At 31.8% G+C, this 17583-nt stretch overlaps 2 protein-coding genes across 2 annotated transcripts in view; one reads left to right on the top strand and one right to left on the bottom strand.

The window, feature by feature from the left end:
* The window catches only part of LOC117107633, a 60144-nt gene extending 58557 nt beyond the window's left edge, over positions 1–1587 (top strand). Inside the window, exons 71-72 of the mRNA XM_033249341.1 lie at positions 441–567; positions 971–1587. Coding sequence (XP_033105232.1) covers positions 441–567; positions 971–1137 — 294 coding nt within the window. The 3' untranslated portion in view covers positions 1138–1587. The remainder of the gene's footprint in view (positions 1–440; positions 568–970) is intronic.
* A 1679-nt stretch (positions 1588–3266) lies between these two features.
* LOC117107645 (polycystic kidney disease protein 1-like 2) overlaps positions 3267–17583 on the bottom strand; it is a 43860-nt gene continuing 29543 nt past the window's right edge. Inside the window, exons 20-35 of the mRNA XM_033249355.1 lie at positions 16797–16922; positions 16478–16534; positions 15605–15856; positions 14958–15342; positions 13896–14149; positions 13340–13567; positions 12783–12884; positions 12142–12257; positions 11795–11960; positions 11182–11460; positions 10818–10946; positions 10245–10586; positions 9584–9740; positions 9072–9322; positions 7742–7913; positions 3267–7472 (exon numbers count right to left, since the gene is read on the bottom strand). Of these exons, the coding sequence (XP_033105246.1) occupies positions 6097–7472; positions 7742–7913; positions 9072–9322; positions 9584–9740; positions 10245–10586; positions 10818–10946; positions 11182–11460; positions 11795–11960; positions 12142–12257; positions 12783–12884; positions 13340–13567; positions 13896–14149; positions 14958–15342; positions 15605–15856; positions 16478–16534; positions 16797–16922 (4392 nt within the window). The 3' untranslated portion in view covers positions 3267–6096. The remainder of the gene's footprint in view (positions 7473–7741; positions 7914–9071; positions 9323–9583; positions 9741–10244; positions 10587–10817; positions 10947–11181; positions 11461–11794; positions 11961–12141; positions 12258–12782; positions 12885–13339; positions 13568–13895; positions 14150–14957; positions 15343–15604; positions 15857–16477; positions 16535–16796; positions 16923–17583) is intronic.

Genomic DNA, 17583 nt, shown 5'->3' with positions numbered 1-17583 from the left:
GCTGCTTTTTCGGTCCCCGAGGACCAGTTTAAGCAGTTCATTCAGGCGCCGCCCATTCCTCGCGCTGCCAAGGGCTGTTCCATTTTTAAAAAATTTATTTTGTTTCTTTGAATTTCATGTACATTTTGTTTACTGTACTATCTCGAAAAGAAGCCAGATGCTATCTTGAGATGGGCTTCTTTTTGAGGCTAATATTGCAAACTGAGAAGAGGGGGGCTTCAATTCGCGACTATGGGCTTCTTTTCGAGATTAAATCCACTTGTCTTCAATTCGAGGTTTTATAGTAACTGTGTTGTCTTTTGATGTTTAAATGCTTTCATCACTTCCATCATTGTATAGTTAATATTCATAAACATAAAAGTGGTGTATATTGGTTGAACCTAATGTCTTACGACAGACTACGAATATCACCTTTGATTAGAGTAAATTTATTTTCATAGATACGGATTTGGGGTTTGGCTTTGCTAGATAGCGAAATAGATGAGCATATGGAGTTGGCTGGGTTGGAGCGACAAAGACATAAACGACTTCTGGAGGCCCACTACTCACTTGACAATGAAGAAGAAGGTAAGGTTGAGATCATAATAATAGGTGGTGATGATGATTTCATTCTATTTTTTTCATTCAGTCTAACCGGGAATCATCACCACTGGCAGGCTAAGTATTAGGACGATGACGATGATGAAGACAATAATTTACAACTATGATGTTGTGACGATAATGATAATGCTTTCATTGATGATTAATTTATAAATATTCAAATAGTTTCATCTGGTTTACTTATAATGATTTTAAAACTTCATTCAATAATAAACCAAGCACAATTTTATGTGACAATATGTATCATAGACAATAAGTTTACAGCAAATTGTGCTTGGTTTATTATTGATTAAACAGTTCTACAATGATTGATCTATAGATATTTTAGATTTCAGTTGAATCTCAGCATTGATTTTTATTATAATTGTAGGATCAACTTTGATACTTGATCAGGGCCTGTACAGTCACCATGGTGTTGTCAAGGGTGGTGCTTTATTTGTCTCCAGTTCCTTGGATCAAGGTAGATTCCAAGTCACTTATCCAGACGCTCGAAGACGACGAAGGCGGAGCTTGTTCTATGACCATTCAGAGCTATAGAGTCAATCCTTGACCATATGTGACACCAGGATGATGATTGAAACAACATTACTGTATCATATATATCCGGGAGGTTTTATTATGTTGTAACACTAATGTTTAATTTTTAGATGGATTTATGTATATAACATTGATACTCATACTCTATTAGTCCTTATGCTCAAGTTTATATTAATTCAACATTCACCGACTTTGTGTAGTTAGGAAATTGAGGTTAACGACCTGATTGAGACACGTCATTTTATTGGCGCCTGGAATTTTGAAATCCATCTTTATTTTTTGCAGCTATCATTCTCTCATTGAATGGTTTGTAAATCTTTTTATGAATTGCTAATTAATTGAATGAAATGTAAATGTTTAATTGAATTTAATTGATCTAATGTAATTTATTATTGATAGAATTTTTTCACTTTTTTGTCTAATGAATTGCTCATAAATTTTATTTTTGTTGATGCATTTTTTATTGATTTTATTGATCGAATAAAATTTTTATTGAATTGCTCTTATAATGTTTTTGTAGTAGTTTTAATTAATTATTGAATTAATTGTAAATTTTTTTTCATTGAATATTCGCTTTTAATAATTACTGTGTATGTTTTGTTGTATTCTAAGACCTAAATGTATTTTTTTTTCCACAATTTATTCTTCATCCTGATTTATTCTTACTTGTTTGCCTTGGAGATCCCCTGATAGTGTTGTACCTTTTGGTAATCCTTGGAGGACTTTTTGTTGTGTTTTGCTTTATCCTAAAATGTAATAAATAAATTTAAAAAAATATATTTTCCAGAATAGCCTCGTAATGTGTTTTACACACTCCCTACATTTAAGAAGTATTTTATATATTTGCTAACAATAGAAAGTTTTTTATGCACTCACTGACAATTGAAAGTTTTTACGCACTCACTAACTACGGTATAGAAAGATTTTCTGCACTTTCTACAGTTGGCAAGTGTTTTACTAACTCTTGACAATAAAAAGTAGAGTTCTTAACACTTGTTAATAGAAAGATGTGCCCTCACTAACAGTGAGCTGCTTTTTTAAGAAATAAATAATATACTGTACAACAAATGTATATAAGACGATAGTAAAATATAATATTTTAATAAAGTAATATGATTTTAAATAAAATATTATGGTATTTTTTATAAAACAATATATTTTAATAAAATAATATATGTTAATGAAATAATATGATATGTTCATAAAATAATATTATCATATTTTTTATGTTTGTAAGGTGAACATAAACATTTTTTGTATTTTTATTTACAAATATATCATGTGTTTAAGATATATATAACCAAATTCAAAAGCCTAATATTTGGTACCTTTGACCTGTGGTTAACATACACATTGAATTTTATAAGATTGCTGTGTTACTGTCAATAGAGTTAAATGACAGTGAAATGATTTAGATAATAAATATATAAATCGTGATGTGATAATTATTGCAATGGCATATTTTTATAATTTATTTTACGATTGTATTTTCAACGTAGTTTAAGCTACAAACTCTAGCAGGGGCGTTATCTAGAGATTACTGTACCTTCTTGACATCGCTTTTAGGTTGCACAGTTTGTAGGCATATGTGCCCTGTATCATCAATATTTTATTAAATGATGTACAATACTGTATTGTGTAATCTAAGTTCAATAAGAGTTTGCCAGCTATAGAGGAATGCAATGTAACTGACTGAAAAGTTATGTAATTCCAAATAAATACCATTTTAAACATAAGGTGGCAAAGTGCTTCATGCACATAAAAATGAAAAACAACGCATAAAAAAATGTTCATAAAAATGTTCATACTAAAGGGCAAGTAATTCAAAATTAATAAAAATTTGATTTGATTAAATGTATTTTACCAACTTGACAATTTTGAAATGACAGAATAAAAGGCAGACTGTTGAACACTAATCATTACGGTTTTGAAACTTGGAGGAAAGTATATAACTTGGACAGTTATTATTCAAGAGAATACTAGGTACTTTTTGAAAATTGTCTGATGATCACCATGATTCTGATTCTGATCAACAAGGGGTTGTGCAAGTAGAATATATGCAATACTGATATTCCATCCACTGCACCTTGAATGTACAGTAGTGTTTGCACTTATGATTATTTTTTTTGGGGAGAGGGGGCGGGGGTTTAACATTCCAGCTTTATAATGTGTCTTTCATTTTCATGTTTTTATGATCATATACATACTGTATTACTGTACTAATTATTTTATATATTTGTTTTGTTGTCATAGTTCTGAACTAAATTGAGTGGTTTATTACAATTTCATTGTGACAAATCAAAGACATGTATAAAATTGGCAGAATAAAGTTTTTGATAGTCACCCAATATATTTAGTATGTTTTGTCTGGGGGAAGTTACGCGGTGGCGATTAGCAGAATTAATAGATTCTACCATGCTGTTCCATAATCTTCCATGCTACAGAGGGTGAGCTTATGACTGGTATATTTTCTAGTACTGATGCATAAAATTTGGTTACGATAAATAATAATGTTTGGCTTATAGAGAAAATAGATGGAGGATGGATATATAGATAAATTCAATAATAATAATAATAATAATAATTATTATTATTATTTAACAAATACTTATATAGCGCCAATTCAAAAATTTATCAAAGGCGCTAGGTGAGGAAATAAAGCTAAAGCAAGTTAACGTTCTAGTAAGTTAAGTTTTAAAATTTTTTTAAAAGAAAGCAAATAAGACGAATCGCGAACAAAAAGCGGCAAGGAATTCCATATAAAGGGGGCTTAAAAAGAAAAAAGCATGTTGACCATAAGTCTTTGATTTGCCTTTACGAGGCGGAACAGTCAAGAGATTTTGAGATGAAGAACGAAGATGACGAAGAGGAGAATATTTGGAAAGGTGATTGAGTAAATAAACAGATGAAAGCTAAGTGACTTGAAAGTCAACAAAAGTAACTTGAAAATAGCTGGTTTTTTTATATTGAGCCAGTGTAAATTCAATTAAAAAAAACTTTATTCAAGTGTAATACTACTGTATATAGGCAGTAAAACTAAAAACAACTGAATTACTACAAATTTACAATTAAAAGTCAAATATTTAAAATCTTTAAACAAAATGTAGCTTTAAATATTAATAAAGATTTTATATCACTCATTTTAGTCCATTTTTACATTCTTCTGATTTCTACAATTTGTTCTCGGACTTGACTGTACTTCTATCCAATTGTGACATCGTGTGCAATTACACCCCTCAGACTATTGGGATTTCATCTGATGACATCTTAGCAAGTGCTAAATGCATTGTCCCGTGTATAATCATATCATATTGATCTTAATGTATTAACCAGGGAATAATTCATACGGAACCATTTAACCTCTGTTAAGTTTGTTGGTCCTAGTAAAAATAAAATTAGTAATGTGACCTATTATTATTTACTTTGTGATACCAACGATTATATATCACGTATAAACTTTTATATGTAAATATATATAGGCATAACTTTACCGGAATGTGGTGAGATGCAAATTAATACAAACTCAAATTGAATCATATGTCATGAATTAGAGTAACAGATGAATGAAATTATTGATTAACTCTAGTTGCCAATATGCTAAAATACCATTTTACAATCATATTATATGCTTATACCTATAGTAAACCACAGCTAAATAAGCCTACAGAAATATCAAAATCTGCTACTTATGTATGCTGATGATACTGCAGTATATTGTATAGATAAAAATATTAATAACCTTACTTCTACAATTAATAACGACTTGATAGAACTCAAGAGATGGCTTATAACAAAGAATCTAAGTTTAAATGTTAAAAAAACAGAGTACATGGTAATAGGCACAAGGCAAAAATTAGCTAAATTATAAAATGTTCAGGTAAATATTAACATTGATGGAGAGCCTATTACTCATGTCAGTCAATGTAAACACCTTGGTGTAATACTAGATAAGAGCCTTTCTTGGTGTCCACAAAGAGATCATGTAAAATCGAAGGCTTTGCAGAGCTTGTACTATCTGAAAAAAGCCAGCCAAATTCTTTCCTAAGATGTCCAATGCAAACTATACAAATCACTCGCGGGATGCACATTGAATATTGCCATGTTGTATGGAGATGTACAAATCAAATACAAAGTAAAACTCTCCAAGTTCTACAAAACCGTGCAGCTAAAATTATTTTAAACAAATCGAGAAGTGATTCCAGTACTCAAGCTCTGCAAAGCCTTAAATGGATGAATTTAGACCAAAGGTTGTATATAAATGAAGCCATCACTATGTATAAGATTATGAATACGGTAACCTTGTACCTCATTATTTACGTGTATCTAACAGATTTGTCTCTAACTAAACCAGAATTAATATTGCCAAAACCAAAAACTGACTACAAAAAGTATATAATTGCGACATTGTAACACTCAACTGTTTAACACCTTTATGGTTTTCTTACATAAACTACAGTATTTTTGTTTTGTTCAAGTTTGTTTAGTGTAATTAATTTAGTTTAAGACTTAAGTCTTTTTTAGATAGTTGTGTGTTTAAACAATTGTTTGATTTGTTTATTTTAAGTCATTTTTTTTTCCTTTTGATTTTCTGGTTAAATTGTTGTATACACGGCCTTGCAGAATAATAACTTTCCGTGTTTTAAATAAAGCTTATTATTATTATTATTATTATTATTATTATTATTATTATTATTTAGTCATTTTTTTTATATTTTAATAGGAATTAGTTTATCCCATAGACCACGGTGACCTAGGAAGTCCTCTTCCCTGAGTTAATTGAATAAGATTCACATTGTGTAATGGTCCAAATCAAGCTCTGGATTCTCTTACTAGGGAATTTTCAACTCATAAAAACACATAAAAATCTTGATTGTATGCCTAAAGACACAAACGGATATTAAATCCACTCATTATGTTGCTTACTAGAGAAGTGATAACTTCCTGTGATCTCTGAGTCATTTATTCGCATTTATTTGAAGCAAATATACATTTCTCGATTTTTTCTATTTGACTGCAATATTCAAGCTCATTTTGAAACATTTGTGTAACATGTATATGTAACATATCTATGCTATTTTGTAAATTAATATGTTTTTCTGTTACGTCATTTTCATTGTCATTTTCCACATCCTTAATTGGTTCAGAACATGTGTTTATTTTCTTTATACATTTCTTTTTCAAGTGTTCCCAGATGTTTGATGCAGTAATTTGTAATGCGCATCCGCCTACCATTACTTCATAAGCATCCATTATAATTGCGAGAAACATGTTGAAAAATAAAAACACAAAACATGTAAGTAATGAAAACAGATAGATTGGACCTAAAATTCTGTTTGCAGAAGTGATAGATTTGACGTCAAAGTTGCCCATAACAGTGTTAATAATCGACTCTACTGCCGTAAAAAAACTAGCATAATCATGAAGAATCACTGAGAACGTTAAGTAGAAAAGTGATGAATATGCAAGAAATGCAATGGATAAGAAAATAAAAAAGCTTATGAGATCTTTTGCTGAAGATTGAAATATCCTGAAAAATATTGCAATATACTGGTTAAAACGTAGAAGTTTCAGAAATTTCAATGTTCCAAAAAACAGGATGAAACCTAACAGACAAGTAAATATGTCATTAAAGTATACAGCCAACGCTAGATTGACATGGCCAGAGCCCTCTTTCTCTTCGATTTCTTTGTGAATGGAATTGACAATTTGTATTCTCATAATGAATAATATTACCGAAAAAACTGTAAAAAACATTATCAAAAATTCCAAAACGTTCGATACCTGCAAGAAGTACTTTTTCTTCTCTTTGAAAATTTTTCTAAACTCATTAAAAATAAAAGAAAGAGTGAATATAAAGTACACTGCGTTGCATATGATTACAATGTATCTGAATCCGTCTGCATTAGATAACAACCGAATAACATCAATTCTATAATACGGATAAGAACCACCTGTTGGTAATACCTCGAGAACTAGAATTACAGAAGCAAAGAGATTGACTTGAGGATTGTACAAGAAAAGTTCAATAAACACAGCTCGTGTATACTTATCAAACCAGCGTGTATTAAAAAGAAAGTCTAAGTTTTTGACAATTTTGGTCATTCTCCCTTTCATTTTGAGTATGTAACCTCCACCACTGTAGATAGCATGGCGAGCAACAAATGGATAGCCGTTGATTTCGCTCGCGTTTCGATATGTGAATGGTTTTGATACATGAGATTCATTGAATGTTGTCCAGTGCGGCCCGTAGTTATCCATATCTTCATGTATAACCGAGTAACCAATGTTGCATTCATTAAAAATATTTGCTACTGTTTCGTGTAAACTACAGAGATCTAGATAAAAAGAAAATACAATATGATTGTCTCATAAATCACGTCTGGTATATGAAGATACGTTAATTTTATTCAACACAATACTGTAGCTTCTATTATTTAAAAAATATCGTATTTTATATTTAGCTCATGCAGTGTTACACACAAAAATATTAGTGTGACGTAAAATTAGGCTGATAGACAAATATGTAACTATAAATATCATGATACTAAACTAAAATCTTCCATTTTAATGTATAGTATTGCGTTAGAACGTTACTTAAACTTGCCTGGTTTGACTCTAAGCTGTCTTATAACAGGATAGCCAAGAATATAAGACATTTCGTCCGCCATAATGTCGTCTGAATTATCTAGGTAGCTATTATTGGAAATAGAAGGCGCATATACCCCAGGTAAAAATATTTTTCTCATCCATAACCAAAAATTTCCAGGATGCGATAACTGTATAATAATAGGAAAAAAAAAGAAAATTTTGGTCCTCAAATTCCATTTAGTATATATTTTCAATTTGTGTACATCATAGCATATATTTCTCTTGTATATCCTAATGATACTCGTATGTTTTGCTTCTCTATAAATAGTTTAAAAAATCATTATTGGTTGTTTTTACGGGTAGTCACATATTATTTATTTCTAATGAACTACATGCATTGGATTGTTTCTTTGTTGTGTTGTGAAAACATATTATGGACCCATTATTGACACTTTAATTTACTAAATGAAACACAAGTAGAGCAGACATCTGGAGAATAATTGCATAGTGTAGAGCATCAAATACATGTAGAGCCACAACCAATAATTGGTTGAAGGATTGAATTGGATTTCTTTGGTGTGATACAAACAGAGGACAGCCCACGAAATCCTAAGACTTAAGGCCAACTCAGACAGCGTCGGCCGACGCAACCCGACCCGATTTATCGTCGGGAACAGTCTTAAGCCGTCGTGAGAAATATTAAACATGTTTAATATTCTACGACGCGACTGCCCCCGACGCACACCATCGTGTCTGTGTTTAACTCACACGCTGTCTGAGTTGGCCTTTATTTATGACAGGTTCCTTCTGGTGGTGTGGGAGACAATCCCCTACTCAAATTTTTAAAATAGATTAATGTGCTAATTTACACGGTTGATGTAATTTCTGTAACAGATCTGACAACTTGAAAATAGTATTTTAGTATTTTTTTTAATAAAAAAAAAATAATGGAGAAAAACAAAATTGTATTAAAATATAAGTCTGAGAGTGCCATTTAATTCCGGCTATATAGAGGTGCCAAAATCATACAATCTGCCACTGTATATTAGTACAGTATCAAAACACGATATAATACCGTCGTTTTTAAAACATGAGAATTAAATTTAGGGGATTTTATAAAGGTCGCTGTGCAATTTACTATCAAAATATTAGATGGGTCACGGCTAATGTTGGAAATCACAACTTGGGTCCCAGAAAACAGGTTTGGGATGCGGGGCTCTAAAGTCTTAGTGGTTACAGATATTCTGCAAAAAATGATTAAATGTTGATCAACAGGTGATTATTGAACCTGTAAACCAGGTATAATTAGATACTGTACAAAATATTTTAGAGTAACATATACATACATTTTCAAATGGAAGAACTCCAAATGAGGATGCTTTAACGAATGTGTTCTCAAGATGATATTTGTATCTGTGAGCATTGGAATCGAGTTCAGCGTAGCAAATTATAAAAGCAACGAAAACAAAAATAAGATGGAAGAAAATTTCCTGAAGTATAGAATCCAACTTCTTCTCGTACAAACGCTGTTTTCTCTTATGTTGGAGTTCCTCTTTCTTCAAGTTTTTATTCGGCGAATTTGTGTTAACTTTTACATCTGTAACAAATATAAACATACATTATACCTTCATCAACTATATTTAATACTATAACTATTTCTACTGCTACTACCACCAATACTACTACTACTGCTGCTGCTAACAACTAATACTACGGCTGCTGCTGTTACTACCGCCGCCGCCGCCGCCGCCACCGCCACCGCCGCCACCACCACCACCACCATCATCATCATCATCATCATCATGGACCTATATGCTGCTGCTGCTGCACTACTACTGCTGCTACTACCACACGTTACCTTCTCTACCATGTTTACCATTGGTTACTGCTTGACCATCAACTTGTTCAATGTTTTCTTCTAATTCATCTGGAATATCATCTTCGTTGTCTTCATCATCGGAATCTTGTACTTGTAATTTACATACCGATGCAAAAATCACCGCAATTACCAATCCCTTTAAAGACCACGAAACCACGATTCATTTTACTTTTTATAGTGGTAATTCGTAAACATTGCATTTTTAAAAAATTATTTTTCTGTAAAAACAACCTGTTGAGTATTTGTCGATATTACATATAGGCTTACTAAAAATCAGCACTAGAAATAACTGTAAAATTAGCCTATTTTTAGTAGTAAAGTAAACTATATTTTTGACAATTAGTACTATCATCGGCCACATGTATGGCATAATGCAAATACATCCATGTGATTTACATTATCTCAATTCAGTGGTTCAAAACAACTAAGGAAATCAGCTTGACTTCGTAGATGAGTATTCGATAATAGTTTAGGTAATATTTTAAGCCGGCTTTCAAATGCAAAGAAATGGATCAAAAACTGGGGGAAAATTTTGCTATTCTCATGACTAAGGACGCGGCACTGTAATTAATATAGATAGAATATTCTATACTGAAATTTGTGATAGGCATAAGTACATAAAATAAGATTTTAAAAATACCTTGATTGGTTGAGTGAATACAATTCCAGCAAATATTGATACACATAATGATGTTAACCACGCCCAAGCCTCTTCATTACCCATTTGAATTGCGTAGAATATGACAAAAAGAGTTGACACTAAAATGGTACACACTGCTGCTGTCCATGCAGGGATTATAACCCACCACGGAAATGTCTTTCTCTTCTTTTTACGTAGTTTTTTCCTTTTTCTTAGTGAGCTGCTGTTATCTCTTATTACTCCATAATTTTTCTCATTCATTTTTGTATCAGAGTAGCTTTCAGATACAACAACGTTGTCCAATTCACTTGCACCATCTAAGTTTGCATTTACATCATTAACCTAAATGAAATTTACGTTGTAAAATTAGTTTTACTTCTAGAAACGTTAATAAACACAATATTGATGTTTCTTATGAAGTTATTGTTGGTATAATGCAAGAAATAGAAAATAAAACATCCTCATTCAATGGTTCATGTGAAATTATAATGACCTCCTAGACACAGGTCAATTACAACACAATTGTAAACTATTTTGTGGTACACTAAACTACATAGCAAATACTGAGTCTACCTTTTTTCTCTGCTGAATTATCTCAGTAAATACAGATGATCGTGTTCTACTTCGAGCTTTCCTGAAGACTGCGATAATTAAAATGCTAACTGGAAAAACTATAAGGTTTGACATGATTCCGACACCAATCTAAAAAGGATTTTGATACAAGTACGTGAGTATTTGAATGGTCACAGGTTGTTGTTTTATAATCAGCACGCGGATCAATCCAATCCTCAACAAAATTAAAATATCGACTATTAAAATTATACTAAATCTATTAATGATTAATTAGCTGGCGGCATTAGCAGCAGCGGCAGGAACAAATTCTGGGGGTGGGGCAGAGTAGAATACTTGTTTTGCAAATTGAATGTAAAACACATACCTCTGCCGTAGTGATCTTTATTGGTCCCAGACTTATTGACTTGGTAGCTTCCGGTGGTGGAACGCTTTTATACCACATAATATTGACTAGCATCTCCAACCATATTACCATCATACAGCACACTGCCCTCTGTAGTCGAGTAAATGTACTCACTGGCGGTCTCAAGAAAATGGAGAACCACAAATGATCATCTCGAATAGCTTTGCGAGCATGCCCACCGAACAAATTGCTGAACGCTTTCATTTCTGAAGTTGAAGCAGTGAGACTCGAACGCACAACCTTATGATGAATATCAATATTATTTAGAAAATAAGTCTATTTTATTTTTTTTAAAACAAAAAATGCAACTTTGCAAGTTGCATTAGTACATTTGGTAGTATTTTTTTCATAAATTTATAATAATAATAAATAATAATAGTGCAGTTTTATATAGCGCACATATCCATCTAATGTAAATACATTTACTTAATATAAAAAGTAAACTATACTCAAAACGACAGTATGATGATTTTTAAAATAATTATGATAAATAGGCCGATGATTCACCCTCTGTGTACTAAGTAAATCATATGTGATACAGATATAACTGTTGAGAGAGTAGTCATCAACTTACTAATCCGTCTCCATTTGTCAGAGATAACCAGTTGTTGAACAAGAAGTTGTACACTTCGCCCGTTATGATATTCCGTAAAATTATTGAATGTAAAAACCAGCTCTGGTATTTTCCCTCTCCTGAGTTGTCATGCCAAACGCGAACTGCTTCCAGGGTTCCAATGTCTCTGGTTTGAGGGAAACAAATTAAAAGCATTGTTGATGCTTTTTACCAAAGTGGCACCGTGGTATACAGTATATAAATATATTATACAAAATAATGACAGGTGTTTAACGATAGTCTTTATTGCTCGGATATGTCACCCTAAAGTTATATGTTTTGTCAAATACGCATGCCATAAATTTTACCTTGATGTTGATAATAAGAACTTGTCCACCGCACCTCTCTTGAAAATCGGTCTCTTGATTTTGTCAAATGTCCTCACACCTGTATCACCATTTGAACCACTGACGATTAAGCTGACCTGCGAGTTTTCAGTACAATGTTTGTATTTAAAGCACACATACATTTTTTATACAGTACTGTATTACTATCAACTGTATCCTGCATGTATAAATGTAACTGTACTTTGTGATGTAGGAGTTGGTTGACGAGACATTGTTGACTCAAACATTACTTATTAAAATAAGTTAATGTAAATAATGAATATAGCGATAAAATATGTTAGGTTTGTCTGTAAATGTAATGAGAGCCATGATGAGATTTACTTTGGACGTAAAATGTACTTGTGTATAGCTGGTGATATTTCAAGACATGGCCATGGAAAGGGCAGGAAAACAGGATTACCAGGCAGGAGTGTACCTGGTATCACTAAAGTAGGAATGTAATACTCTAGCTTCTTTATATAGTATATGTTGACCCATAAATGATTATTTTAACTAGATGAACAAGCATCTTGATATAACAAAAACATTCAACCTGTGTGATATAAAGTAATAATAATTTATTTTTCTCCATATTTATAAAATCAGTTGTAATAAATACGTACCTTTGACTTGGTTGCGGCTGAAGGAATATCAGCAGTTAAAACAGTAACTTCATAGAAATACCTATCATTAATTTCATTATCGGCTAACGGTACCATTCCAACCTAGGTTGATAAACGTTTGTTTAAATATTAATGTTGTATTCATATACAGTATACCCATGTTAGTCTTTAATTATGATAGGCAGCAATAATCTGGCGGACACTTTGTCAGTGTCGGCAGGCGATACAGTCCTATGAAACTCCGATGCGATGATAAATGACACAAGAGAACGTTTCAGCATGATCCACTCAGACTACCACCGACGGCCATGGGTTGGGGGAGGGAGGAGGAAGGAAGCATCCATCTACAGCCACGCAGATTCCCAGAATAAAATACCTGGTGGTGTTTATTGGGAGAAGGTTTATGGTTTAGGATGAATTGTAAATTTGTCCCTTTGACGGCCCGCTGGCGCCGAGAAACTATACAAGTATATTTGATTATAAAGACAGTTTATTATTTTTTATTTTACTAAAGTCTATGCTTCCAATTATAAATGAACAATGTTGATTATATTTACCATCTCTTCATCTTGTTTATCCTTTCTTCTTGCCCAGATAAAAATAAGGATGAATAAGACATAGATGACTATACTCGTTACATATATAGCAATATTGTCAAGAAAGTCAGCATTTGCGAATATGTAATCAAAATCCAAAGGTGCTGGTGGAATGATGAAAGAACTGGCGAAGGTTGTCAAATGTGTGCACAAGCACTGGGTATAGGACACACTGGTTTCAGGTCCAACCTGTCAATATTAATAAATTCATTATGACCAACAACAGAAACTATAGTCAACAGGTGCACTATTAACTAAAGTATATAATTTTGTATTATCGCTATTTCATAAAGATACTTTAGACAAAATAATACAAAAAAAAAAAAAAAACCAGAAACAGACAACAATTGGCTATCCCAAAATGATTTGAAATTACTGATGTTTTCTAAAATTTCTCATCAATTAGAATTAATTAAATTTAAAGAGGCACCAATGCCCTGCCAACATGATTAACTAATGGTAAATTGTAAGTCTATAATGTACATTAGAAAATAATGGTAAACAGTAAACAACTTACTTTGCATCCACTACTACTCCATGTTTCCTCCTCTTTGTTCCAAAAATTGCAACCAGATACGAAGATTCGAACACTATAATTACAAGTGAAAGTTTCAGATATAAGAACGTCTTCCTGGACTATGAATACGGAAGAAGACGAGCTACTGCCATCATCCGCCTCTTCATCGTCGATTATTTCTGCCACACCCAAATAAAACACTCCAGTCCTAGGCCCGATGATGCTTGATGAAATGAATATACGATACACATAACCTGTAACAACAGTGTAGTCAGCTCATTTATTTGGGTATAAAACATGCAAAACAAGCAGCCTAGAGGCTGAAAACGTTGCACTTACGAGATTTACACATTAAAAATATACACTCTTAATCACAAGTCAGAAATTGAATTAATGGTATATAAAAATATATTGCAATTACTTAGTAAAAAACATCAAAAGATAGTCACTTAAAAGTACTGAATTTCAATTATTACTAATAAATTGTTTTAGAAAGTTAATGAGTTACAAATTTTAAAAAAAAGTTAGAAATTGAATTAATGGTATATAAAAATATATTATTCAAAATTGATTATTTCAATAACATATTATAATTTTTGTTAGGCTTAAAAAAATTAACACAATTTAAAACAATGCACTAGTAATTACAAATTACTACGTTAAAAAAATCATCAAACATTAAAAAAACATTAAACGCACCATCATACATTTTGTTTATTTGTTTGTATTTTTACTTGTTTTCATTATTCTCTTTGAAAAAATTAGCTGTCATTGCAATGGTTTTACAATGAAAATACCTAAATACAAAAGATTTAAATACAAAACCTTTTTATTAGTAGAATCTTTTGAAACGTTTTGCTTTTCAAAGCAGTTAGTTTGGAGAATAAATAGCAAATTAATTAAATGTTTTGCTTTTCAGATTTTATAAATGCACTTTTCAAGGCCTTTTTGCCTAATGCCAGCAATAAATATTAGATGATTATCCTGGATATGTGAAAAAAACATGAACGTATCACAACAAATGTGTGTTTTACAGAAATGAATTTCTGTAGATCCCATTACCTTCAACGTTTTTTGTTGCGTAAATCATTTCAACAAATATGTTGTTCTGGCTATCTGGATAATCTTCATGCGCCAGAGTTATTTCATAAGTAGTATTAATGCAATGAGGTTGAAAATCTATTGTGATTGATGTATCCGAGTTGGCAATGTCCACTCTATGGTACATTCTAAATTTTTCGTTGATTGGATCAGCATTGACATCCTGCCATTGTATAACCTGTGCTGTCTTCCTCGGAACAATAATCTCTATGGGTTCCCGTATGTTTTCGACAGTATGTCCTACACCATCCTCCTTTGCAAATGATAGGCTCAAAAGTTTACTATCTGAAGAAATTCGTTTTACAGATTTTCCAAAATTATACGGATTTGAAAAAGTTTCCTTTACCTGAAAAAAAGATGCATAATAATTTTCTTTTAATACAGATTTCCACTAGATGAGGTAACTGGACGCAACTGTAAAAAAAACCTGATTTTCATTATCCCTATCTCATGACTTATATTTGATTGATTATTATTACTGTCTTTTTATCCATAGCCGATGATTTTGATGCTATTTCCATGTGAATAAAAATAAACAATACTGGATACTAAATGGATATGCAAAACAGTTGGGAATCCAATGCATTTCATGACCTGTTCTTTCATACCTGTAAATCGATATCGTTTTCTTGGGAACACAATTCTTCTCCAAGTAATACCTCACATGGAGGGACATTGAACTGCCCTCCCCCTGCCTTCAATGAGTTCTGATCAAGATCCCGGACAGACAACCTTTTCATCGACAGTGTAAACGTTGTTGTAGATATTGTAATCGGCGGCTCATGTCGACTTCTGCCCTTCATAGCAATATTAACTAATCGATCGAATAATTTATCAAGTTCAGCTACTTGCTGACCAGCCTGTCCTCGCCCACAAGACAATGGAAACAAATCAATAATCAATCGTTTAGTTGTGGTAGTATCATATCGTCTCATTAATTTTGCCTCGTCAAATTAAATACAAAGTAATTCAATGAGGCAGGATTATAAACAATTTAATTGTTTTATTGTACTACTGTACACATTACCATATACGAATGACAGTATAATCCGTAACTGTTTGTGCTTTATGAGTATTATTCAAGAAAAAACAGTTATTACTAGAAGAGTCCATAAAAACATTATGCTGAAACCTCACTTAGAGTTATACAGCATGACATTTATACCATTCTTTTAAACTTATTCATAATCTCCAGTTCCCTCTCTGCTAGTTTATACTTGAACATGCCTACAGTTTGGAATTAACGCATGCAATGTTATAATAATGGTATTAAACATAAAATAAATAATTTAATCTAGGTCTCTAAATTTACTATGTTTGGTTCTCCGTAATTGACAGCACTGTATGTTCTATCAGCATTCGCCTTTCAATCTCACAATGAGGTGTCAATTCAGATGTTTTTAAATATTAATGAGTTATTTCAGATTAAAAAAAAAACTAAAGCGTTTAAAAAGCTTGGTGGTATTAATAGACAAACTTACCCGAACCGGATCTGACCCACTGCCATTTAATGCATTTGAAAAGCCAAACGATGATCCCTACATATCAGTAGATATGAAAATGCAATGATTTACTACCGTTTCTTTAAAATCAACAGGTTTAGGGCTGATGAACAATGTTAAGTAAAAAGGTAGCTTTTAGACTTTTTGTTATTTCTATAGCATTATTGCGATAGCAGTAATGAGAGCACGCAATGGACTCATTATAGCCAATCATGTCATAGCGTTTCCTTGGAGTGTATAAAAAGAACAAATAAATGTATAGGCCTACTATGAATGTCTTAATTATAATTTCACTTACCTCTAACACATTACCAATCACTGACAATGCTTGTGTTGCCCCATTTAGAACCTTATTTTCTTCAGTGTCATCTTGAAAAAATTCGATATTTTCTATTAGCCGCTCGATTGTTTTTACCATTAGTCCCTTAAAATTGAATGACAATGATATTGATAACTATTAGACTTGTGGTGATGAGTTTAACCCCGAATTAACAGTCCATTATAATCAGTTAAAAGGAATTTAAAAATGAATTTGTTTCAGATTACATAAGCATATATCTAATGGTCTGTTCTAATAGAATATTGTTTTTTTTTTAACAGTGTACTTTCAGAGTATTAAAACCGAATTAACATTGAAAGACTTGTTTTGTAAGGTGTACATAATTTACAGGTGGACCTAGTATGCCTTCATTTTAACTAAGTGATGCTGACACTCAAATAATATCATTTTATATTAATTTGAGTAAGAACCAAAAGTTTGTGACAATATTATTATTATTATTATTATTAATATTATTATTATTATTATTATTATTATTATTATTATTATTATTATTATTATTATTATTATTATTATTATTATTATTATTATTATTGTGTAAAAAATGATAATCCAATTCAGCTTTAATGAAGCGTAGGGATATCTTCTTATACTTCCTAAGCAAACAAATTGGCAGATCTTCCGAACTAAAATCCTTAATGATGGAACCAAACGGACGCAAATTGATGAAAAATACAACACATTTTAAGAAAAGAACTAAGGATTTAATTGTAGTAAACATGTTTCGGGTGTTCTCTCTCACCCA

Source organism: Anneissia japonica, unplaced genomic scaffold (genome assembly GCF_011630105.1).
Source record: "Anneissia japonica isolate Jap-2015-1 unplaced genomic scaffold, ASM1163010v1 scaffold5330_len1712360_cov203, whole genome shotgun sequence".
NCBI classification, from domain to species: Eukaryota; Metazoa; Echinodermata; class Crinoidea; order Comatulida; family Comatulidae; genus Anneissia; species Anneissia japonica.
Note: the sequence above shows the minus strand (reverse complement) of the source record. Positions and strands in the feature narration are given on the sequence as shown.